Source organism: Rutilus rutilus (genome assembly GCF_951802725.1).
Source record: "Rutilus rutilus genome assembly, chromosome: 3".
NCBI classification, from domain to species: Eukaryota; Metazoa; Chordata; class Actinopteri; order Cypriniformes; family Leuciscidae; genus Rutilus; species Rutilus rutilus.
In genome coordinates, this window is record NC_140211.1 from 27,702,240 (window position 1) to 27,713,189 (window position 10,950).

Here is a 10,950-nt window from a genome sequence, read left to right on the forward strand (position 1 = left end):
TATTTGTTTACTGTTAGTTCTAACGAGTGTTTTGTGTATTTCACTGTGTATGTTCCATGATAATGAAAGGGAGAGAGAGAGAGTTTATGGATAAGACTTTAATGCGCACTTATATACTGTGTTTATTTCGGCTCTTACAGTGATTTTCTGGAGTAAAACTAAGGCTTCATCTTTTGTGTGATTTTGGTCATCATTCGGACGGGGTTTGCTACAGCAGGCTTGTATTAATAGTGGATAAAAGCAGATAACAAATAACCGTAATTAAACTAAACTATTCCTGTTCTATCTCCATACAGCATATATTCTCTGGCTATGTGGGCATTATTGTCCGACTCCGAGTCGAAATGAACACCACTACTGAGAGTTTCTGTTTTGATATTATCAGATGAGATTGTGCTGGCTCTTAGCGCAAGCTCGTGAGGCTCCGCCCCCTGGGCCGGCAGCAGCAGTTAATTTGCATTTAAAGGGATACACACTAAAACGGTGCGTTTTTCTGAGCCCTAAAAAATTACAATTGAAACATGCTGTAAAAAATTATCGGTTGGGTATTTTGAGCTAAAACTTCACATACACACTCTGGGGACATCAGAGACTTATATTACAACTTGTGAAAAGGGGCATAATAGGTGCCCTTTAATGCTGGAGGGGGGCGGAAAGATGGCGGCCAAGGTGGATAATCTTTCTTAGCTGCGAACGTCTTAGGGGTGTTTTTTCCAAATATTCGTGAAGGGAGAAATTCATTGTCATGTTTTATGGACTAGGATACATGTATTTTACATTGGATGGTTAACTAGACGATAGATTTTGGATTCGTTCCCCCTCGGTTATCGATTTCCTCTCACAAAATGAAAGCGAGTACGGTCAACAGCTCTGGTGGTGCCTTTAAACGAAAAGAGAAGGCTGCTTCTAAAGCATCGATATCTGTGGAGACACAAAAAAGTCAAGAAAAGGGGATATGCAATAAAATTGAGATGGCAGATCACTCGTATACCATTGAGAAAGATATTCAGCGTATGCCAGATATGGAGTTTGACCTTGTTCCCAAAAAAAAGAAAGACGAGCCGTCGCTTCTTGAGATGCAAGAGAATATTGTAACTCTCTTATCCAAGAAAATTTATGAGAGTTCGGGGCATCTGGAGAATCTGATTCGAGAAAATACGCTCAGCATTGGAACCCTGAAAAAGTTAATTGACTTCGCGCTGAATGAAGTTAAGAATTTGAAAGACGAAATGAAAGCGGTGAAAGAAATCACTAAATCGCACGAGCAGAAAGTTGCTGAGCTTGAACGAAAAGTCAATGAAGCAGAAAGATATCGGCGGAGATGGAACTTGAGGCTGCACGGTGTTCCCGAGAAAACGGATGAAGATCTCAAGCATCTGGTGATTGGAATCTGCGGTTCGGTTGCTCCAGAGCTAAAGGAGAGATGCCAGGTTGATGTGGACATTGTTCATAGACTGGGTCGGAAAGAACAGGGCAGAAGCCCAAGAGCAACAATAATTCAGTTCATGAACAGGTCTACTCTGGATCTACTTTGGAAAAGAGCGAAGAACTGTGAATTCCTTCAGGCACAGCGTTTACGGTTTACAGAGGACTTGACTGAGCTGGACGTGGAGAGACGAAAACTCCTGTGGCCCATGGTAAAAGATGCCAGAGAGAAAGGTCGTAAAGCTTATTTCGTGGGAAGTAGAGCCTTTGATGATGGCATTGAAATTTTCCCCAAATAAAGGTTTGGTTCTGATGAAATTTGGCATTCTTTTGGAAGTAATCACTCAGCAGGAGTAAAACTGTTAATAGCAAAGTGCACAATGGGGGTAGGTGGATAATTCTAACGATATCCATTGATGGGAAAATGTTTTTGTTAGGTACTGTATATGCTTCAAATATAAAAAAATATAATGTTGATTTGTTCTCTGATATTGAAAATGAGATTAACAAAGTAAGAAAAAGATTCCATGATATTGAAATAATTCTAGGTGGGGACTTTAATATTGTCCCACATGTTAAGATGGATAGAATTCCTATTCCAATTAGACCATCTACAGGTGATTCAGAGCTATCTGTATTCTGTGAAAATGTAGGGGTAATTGATATATGGAGATATAAACACCCACATTTGAAAGAGTACACATGAGGTAATAGGGATAAATCTAAACAGTCAAGAATCGATCTTTGGTTAATTTCTAATTCATTAGAACAAAATACAAACAGAGTATCACTGGAAACTTAATAATAGATTATTGGAAATCGATAGTTTTCAACATGAAATTAAGAAGATAATACAAACATATTGGAATCAAGCTAAGCGAACAAATTTATACTGTAAAAATTGGGAGCTTATGAAGTTTCAAATTAGACTTAGTGCAATTGATAAAGGCAAAGAAGTTGCAAAGTCTAATAAGTCAAAGGAAGAGGAAATTATTAGAGCTATTTGTAACATCACTAATAATAATACTGATGGGAATTCTAATTTGTTAATGAATCTGCAGGCTGAGTTAGATAAATTATTAATAATCAAGGCAAAAGGAACATTTGTTAGATCATGAAGATGTTGGTTAGAGGAAGGGGAAACTAATTCCAGATACTTTTATAATTTGGAGAAAAGAAATGGAGAGTATACATCTATTAGAAAGCTTAATATTAATGGCCATAAAACACAGGACCCTATTATTATTTCAAAATATGTCTCCAATTTTTATGTTAAATTATATTCCAGCAATGCATGTTCTGTAAACAAAATAGATGATTTTTTAAAGCCCCTAAAACATAATATAGATCGTATAGATGGAGAATTTAAAGATCATTGTGATAAGGAAGTATCAATTTTAGACATAAAACCAGCTATAAAAAAAACTTAAATTAAACAAGTCCCCCCTATGATTTTTTTAAACATTTCAAGACGATCTAGCTGAATTTCTGTTAATGGTCTTTAAAGAATCTATTGAGCAGGGGGTTTTGCCACCCTCCATGACACAAGGTCTAATATCCTTAATTCCAAAGCCTGATAAAGACCTATTATCGCTAGATAATTGGCGACCTATTACCTTGATTAATAATGACAGTAAAATGATTGCTTCCATATTCTCTGAAAGGTTAAAGTCAGGATTATAATTTATTATTGATGAGACGGAGTCAGGTTTTATAAAAGGAAGACATATCTGTAATAATATTAGACTTGTGTTAGATCTTATAGATTATAATGTATGGAGCCCTGAGGGGACCTTTGCAAAAAAATAATAATAATACGGACTTTCGCGTGCGCACGAGAAACTATCACGTGCTCACGCGTTACAATTTCCGGTTTGCGTTATAGCGTCATTAATACAAATGTGGAAATATGGATGATGTATGTATGTATCATTTATGTATGTATTACATTGCCAACATGGGGGAAACAAAATATTAACATAAAAAAGTACAAATTATTAAAGGGATAGTTAACAAGAAAGTGAAAATATTTACACTTGTTCCAAACCAGGAGGACCTTCTTCTGAGGAACACAAAAGATGTTAAGCAGAATATTAGGCATTGGCAGCCTCAATATCCATTTACAACCATTGTTGCAAAACATTTTTGTGTTCACAGAAGAAAGTCTGAAAAAGACAATGTTTTAAATTTATATAAAATATAAAAATATAAATTTTAGATAAAGGTTTACATTTTTTTTATTCAAACTGCAATTGGTAGTGTAATTGAATCAGTGTATCTTTCGTTCAGTCGTTTTTTGATTTAATAAAGTAGAAAATTAGAAAAGAGTTCCTTTTTCGTTTTATAAACATATTTCTAAAACGTTTTTCGTTCTGAGGTAGAAAATTAAATAAACAGCTTGAATATTCGATTTCTAGTCAAGTCAAGTCGCCTTCATTTATATAGCGCCTTTTACCAAATATGGTTGCAAAGCAGCTTTTGCATAGATAATAGGAAATTACTGTAACAGATTGTTTTTATAGGCTTTACAACAGCTCTTGGATAAAGTTCTACACGTCCGCATCATGTTGTTTTCTTTCTTTTTCAAAGGCATGACATTTTGTAGTCATTTTTGAATGTAGGCCTACACAAATAAAAATATACATTTTACTGTTTCGAATGACAGAGTATGAAACGATAAAGTATTAAGTTATTTCCCCAGCTGAGGAAAAAATCCAAGTGATGGCGCCGGCGCATTGCGCTTTAACAACATCGGTTCACTTCTGGCATTAACTTGACATCGCACCCGGTTCATTATTAAATTATTATTAATTCCTGTTCATTATTAAACTTTGGACCGAACGAAAGATGCGCGAACCCAACTTTGCGGTATAGTTTCAGTTTTGATTCAAATAAATTTGTTTAGGCTTGGCGTTTACAATAGGCTAAAGGTTGTTTGTAATAAAGGGCACAATGGGCTATTTTTATAGGCTACTATGTATATATTTTTTATTATAAGTGGTTACTTATTTTAAATTTTTTGTTGTTTTCTGATACCATTCATTTAAGGATTTGCCTAGCCAGTAAGGGGAAGTAAAATACGCATAGCCTATATGTTATTAATAGTGTTTATAATGTTAATGTTGTATTTTATTTACAGGTCTTTTACACTATTTCTGAATAGACTAGCCTAATAATATAATGCGTGTTTCCCTCTCAACATGACTGAGTGCGCCACGCACAAGCGCGCATCCTTGAGATATAAATTATAGGCTAATACATTTTAATAAAAAAGGCCTACATCATAAAACTCAGAAGAGTATGTATTTTAATATCTCTGTTCTCTGTTGTTAGATAGTCAGTCTGAATGACAGTACATGCATGAACGTTAGGACTATTATACAGTCAATTATTATTACCTTTTTGTATTAGCGTTTAAAATATTTAATTTACAACGAATTATATTGATTTAGATCTTAATTTATTATTATTATTATTATTATTATTTTAAACTTACTGGACGAGGGCGACCATGGTAGGCCAACAGTCGTCATTTACCCTGTATTTACAGTATCTCTATACAGAAGAAAGCCCTGTCTAGGCTCTTCGGTACGGGTTGTGTTGAACCATTCGTTAGTCTGGTTGTTTGATGAGAAAAAGATGAAATGTAGTTGCAAGAAACGCGTCAAGACAACTGCAGCAGAGGATGACTATTTTATTCTGCAGTGCGGAACTGAGGAAGAGCTGATGACGGAACAGTTTGATCAAGATAAATAGCAATCTTGAGAACTTTACTTTAAAAAAATGTTTCCTTCATCTCAGTAGCAGAAGATTATTACTTGTTTAATTGTTTTATCAATACACATACAAAGTTTATTAAAAGTCTATTCGAAGTTAATACAATTATTTGAATTGTGACTAAAATATGTCTCTAAGTCTTGTCTTTAGTAGCACCTTGCTTGGGATTTTTGCTAAAATAGACACTTCAAAACATGTCAAACAACAACAAATTTTAGCCTTTGAGTAAATGTGCTGATTTTAATGTATTTTATAATGTTTACAAAACATGTCAGAAAAGTTGTGATAGGGGTAGTGGGCCTTATATCTTATATTATATCTTATATATGTATTTATATTGAAGTCCTAATTTAAGATTTCGATTAATTCACGTGCATCCACATCCATGCTCTTGTTAGTAAGATGGCAGTGATGCAAATTGAACGCAAACCGGAAATTGTAACGCGTGAGCACTCGATAGTTTCGCGTGCGCCCGCGAAAATCAGGGTTTTTTTTGCAAAGGTCCCCTCAGGGGCTCCGTAATAATGAAATTATCAATGAAAATAGTTTTATTCTGTTTGTCGATTTTTACAAGGCCTTCGATACAATTGAACATGACTTTATTTTTAAAACTCTTCAATTTTTCGGTTTTGGGGACAAATTTCAAAAAGTAATCAGAACCCTATATAATAAGATTAATAGCTCTGTAAAATTGGCATATGGAACTTCTCATAGATTCGAAATTAAAAGGGGTATTCGACAGGGCTGCCCTATTAGTCCATTGCTTTTTTTGTTGGTTACACAAATTATGGCCATTCATATAAAGAAAGACATTTTTCGTGGTATCAAAATAAAAGATACAGAAATTAAATGCACACAATTAGCTGATGACACTACTCTTTTCTTAAGAGACTATACTGAAGTTGAAAAAGCAATTAAGTGTCAGCAGTTATTTTCAGTTGTATCTGGTCTTTCCCTAAATATTAATAAATGTGAGCTTATGGCTCTAGGTTCCTGCGACTTGTCCACAGTATGCAATATTCCCGTGAAAGAAGTTATCAAATATTTGGGTATTAAGATTTAAAAAAATAAGGAAGTCAGGAATGAGTTAAACTTCACTCCCATCATTCAATCATTTGAAAAGAAACTGAATTCTTGGCTGATGAGAGATATCTCTTTAACTGGTCGTGTGTTATTGGTTAAATCTGAGGGTTTATCCAGGTTGGTTTATGCTGCTCAAGTGTTAGATGCCCCCCCCTCATTAATTAAAATGATAGACACCAAACTCTTTAAGTTTATTTGGAAGAACAAATCACATTATATTAAAAAAGAAAATATTTGTAGGTCAAAAATTGAAGGAGGATTGAATGCTTTGGATTGTAAGACCTCTAACATGATATTTAAAATAAAATGGCTCCAAAATTATTTAAAAAATAAACAAAGTATATGGTATACAGTACCTAATTTTATATTTCAAAAAGTAGGTGGTATAGAATTTATACTGAAATGTGATTATGATGTTAACAAAATACCCATTAAACTTGCAAGTTTCCACAAACAAGCATTACTCTCATGGACTCTTATGTATAGTCATAAGAGTCCATGAGACTCTTATGACTAGAGTCCCCTACAGTCACTACAGACTGGGTCGTCTGGCCAATCAGAGCAGAGTAGCTCACGGAAAGGAGGGATGAGACTGATTCATCCAACAAGTCGTTTGAGAATCATGGAACAATGTGGTGATGCGCAATGTATATCATGAGAAAATGAAACTGTTTTTTTTACCTTTGATGCATGTAAACCTGTTGTAGGAGACCTCCAAAACAAAATTAGTAAACTTTAAAATAGCATAATAGGGGCACTTTAAGCATATTAAAAACACCACAGACATATAAACAACATTTAAAACTTGATTTTCACCACAGGGGGTCTTTAATGTTTATATGAGAATAAAAGCATAAAAAATCTGTTTATCTTATAAAGCAATTGTGTCCACTCAATTCATATGGATTTCTTTCACAATTTTCTTATGATCTTTTTTTTTAAGCATAAAAGTTTGTTGAGTGAATGGACTTTCAAATTAGGGACAGAAACCTCTCATGCTTCATTAAAAATATTTTCATTAGTGTTTTGAAAATTAACGAAAGTCTATATGGGCTTGGAACAAAATGGGGGTGAGTTATTGATGACAGAATTTTAATTTCTGCGTGAACCATCTCTTCAAATTAAACAATTACAAAGTGCATCAAACCTGACTCTCTCTGTCTCGCTAGCAGTCTTCACCACAGTGAAGGGCTCCTTCCGACTCCAGTCCCATAGATGCAGCTCGTTGTTGCTGGCAATGAGCAACAGCTGAGCCGTGGGATGGAAAGCAAGGGATGCGATCGCTGAGTTACTCTCTGTGAGCCAGCTCTCACTGCCTCCCTGAAACAAAATCACATGATACTTTAACATTTGAGCAAAATTAAGTTGTGGTGACAAATTTACTGAAAAAAATAAAAAGTGTTGCCAAAACAATCGTTCAATATGGGTAAAGTGAAGACTCACATGCAGGTCCCAGATTCGGACCTCTCCGTCCAGGCAGCCAGAAGCAATAAGGCCAGGTATGCTAGGGTGAAAAGTTAGGCACCAGGGCGTCCGGCGGTGGCCCACCAGAGAGTGAACACACCTTCCTGTCTTAACCTCCGTGATGTAGATGTTGTGGTTCACATGGGTGGAGGCCATTAAAGACCTATGAAGAGAAAACAAAACAAAAGTTCCTCTCTAATTATCTTGCTGATGAGGGGCCTGAGTGGTCTAAGATCTGATCAATCAGTCAGTTTTTATGTCAGTAGCCTATTTATTTATCAGATCAGTTCTACTGAGGACTATGAAGGAGTAGTCAGAGGGTTATTACCTATCTGGACTGAAGGCCAGAAGAAAGGTCGAGCGGGGACTGTCTGGTAACTCCACTTTCTGTGACACCGAAAGAAATTCAAATGAGAAGTGATTTCACTTTAGTCACATCCAAACCATAATATTAAGGCCCATTCACACCAAGAACAATAACTATTACAATAACTATACAATTTTAATAATTATTTCTATGAGAATAGGAATCCTATAAATGGAATCAGTTTTATAAAGGTTTTTTTCAGCTGATTCAATCAGAATCCAATCAGAATCCAATCAGAATCCACCGAATTTAAAGAACTTGAGCATTTAAAGCAGGCAACAGACATAACTGCAGCGCAAGATTAAAATAAACAGAACGTTATCATGCCTTGGTGTGGATGCTAATATATTTATCGGTATAGTTATCGGTCTTGGTGTGAACAGGCATTTATTTACTGGTGCTGAGCAGTGTGTACCTTTTCAGGTCAATTGTTTTTTCTTTTTATAATTAGGAAAGAAAAATCTTACATGGCTATAAAGCTATTTATTTGGAATTATTTAGATTTTTTTTTTTAGAACCTACAAATAGTTCAGATCCACAGTGGGCACAACAAATAAAAATTAAATCAACCATCTTAATAAAGATGAAAATAGTTCCTTTCTAATTGTGATATTGACACTACTAGAGATCAGCAGGCGGTTTATTGCTTCTGACACATTGTACTGAGCAGGCGTTTCCCAGATGACAGTCTACAGTCCACAGATGAAGTGTCAAAGATCTGCGCATCAGTTACCTGGCTTTGCCATTTCATGCGCTGTGTCTTCTCCTCTACAAGCTGCTGTAGGATCCTGTGTGAGGCAAGACCTCGTGCTCCTCGCTCTCGACTAGACAGGATACACACTGAGTTCTTCTGTCTCACCTTCATCTCCACACACACGCTCACACCAGACCCAGAGCCGTCCACAGGCCCACATGCACTGGACCACCACTGCTACTACCACGCCATCATTCTGGGGTAGAAAAAATGAGAAAGTTCATGAATATCTTAGAGCATCACAACTTGATTTCAAATAATATTAATTTGATGACAATGAGACAATTTCCGTTTATTTCGTTCGAGGAAGGAGTTATTTAAATGTGATGTCAAATCTTCCGGCATTGTTACCTCACCACACACCGCCTCTAAATAACATCTCTGCACAATCAGCACAAGCGTCAAAGGTGATTACAAGGTGTAACAGAACATTTTCAAGTGTATCGAAGCAACACTACCGAGCCAAATGATGGTGTATCCTGGATGTGTCACACGAATAGGCAAAATGGGTCTATATTTTATCATCACCTAATAAAGAGCCAGTCAAAACCTAGGTCACAAATTCACATCATCCAATGACAGAATGATTCATTTGAATAACTTAAACAGAAAAATATAAACTTTTATTGTACATTAAAAAGACAGTAGAAGAGTTATAACTCTGGGTATAAAACGGTTATAATAGTTAATTTTCTTTTACTTAAAATAAATAACGTTAAATGTTAACTGTCATTTTACTAAAATAAAATAAAAAATATATAAAAACATATTTTATTTCAGCTAGCTGCGCAGGTAACATAAAATAACTAAAACTATATGAGCGTTTAAAAACTACTAAAATGACGAAAACAAGCCTAACTAAAAATAAAACTGAAAATAATATATTACTAGAAACTAGCTGCTAATTCAAAATGTAACTATAGTAGCATTAGTTAACATATTTCAGCAAAAAGCAAAAGAAAGGCCAAAATAGATAAGAGCTAAACATGACAATAAAGCAGTAAAGAGATAGCGTTTTATTATAAATAATAATCTTTATAGGCTAAATCATTAAAGAATGGTAAACGCCATTTCCTGTAATTGTCTCTGTTATATGGGTAAAAGTACCACACAGTGCAACTGATAAAAAGATAATAATTATAAATATGTTACTTATATTCAGGCATGCATTATGCATGAAACTAACAGGTTGAAAAATAGGCGGATAAGCTTTGCAGGTTTTGTTGCACTCTAATAAAACTTGAGCTATCATCCATCTGACAGGCTACATGTTTGACTTTAGCTGTTATATTCTGCTATTAAGGATAGATAGGGGATATAAAAGGGATGTAAACGGAGTGTCGCTTATTAAATTAACTTCATGGTCATAGAATTAAGGAACTGACGTTAGTGAACATCATAACGTTAATCTACAATGTTTGTTTGTTTTTGAACGAGGAAATTAAGCTAACAGCTTTCACGTTTAGCAGTTAGCAGGCTACAGTTTACATGTGATGCATTCATTCTCACAGTTACACAGTGTTTCAATTGTGGGTGTTTTTTTGTTTAAAATATATTTAAGACAACCACTCGGGGTCTCAGCTTTGGCCTACCTTTTCTTCATATTTGTGTCCGATTATACTCCTTGAAATCGTAGATATCAAATAAAACAAGTACGTTGGAGACCCTAAGCAGCAGGGACGTTGCCTAAATCGTCCCTGCTAATTTTATTTTCGGATTTATATATATGGGGAATATTCTTCTTTATTTCCGAAAATAGGGTCGCATGTACTTTAGATTTGTTGCTGTGTTCCTGCCAAAACGCGTACAGACAAAGCCAATGGAGCACAGATCATTCATAGTCAATTACCGAAAACATCGTTCATGCTCAACCCTTACATCACTTTGAGCTGTCACTGACCATAAATCTGTAAAGATTAAACCATTTGCTAAATGACAACTTGACATTTACTGTCTTAGTATACCTACGGGTATGAACATAATATTTAAAAATATCTATAAGCAAATACAAATATAGGACACTGAAAAAGAATGGCCAACAAATGCTAGGCGTATTAATTCACAGCCCCTTTCCTTATAA

General features: G+C 35.2%; 1 protein-coding gene across 2 annotated transcripts in view; it reads right to left on the bottom strand.

Annotated features, from left to right (window-relative positions):
- The window catches only part of ambra1a (autophagy/beclin-1 regulator 1a), a 120,110-nt gene extending 109,419 nt beyond the window's left edge, over positions 1–10,691 (bottom strand). For both annotated transcript variants that reach the window (XM_084405256.1, XM_084405255.1), the window contains exons 1-5: positions 10,463–10,691; positions 8,850–9,066; positions 8,078–8,136; positions 7,729–7,912; positions 7,433–7,605 (exon numbers count right to left, since the gene is read on the bottom strand). In XM_084405256.1, the coding sequence (XP_084261382.1) occupies positions 7,433–7,605; positions 7,729–7,912; positions 8,078–8,136; positions 8,850–8,981 (548 nt within the window). In that variant the 5' untranslated portion in view covers positions 8,982–9,066; positions 10,463–10,691. The remainder of the gene's footprint in view (positions 1–7,432; positions 7,606–7,728; positions 7,913–8,077; positions 8,137–8,849; positions 9,067–10,462) is intronic.
- Positions 10,692–10,950: the final 259 nt, after the last annotated feature.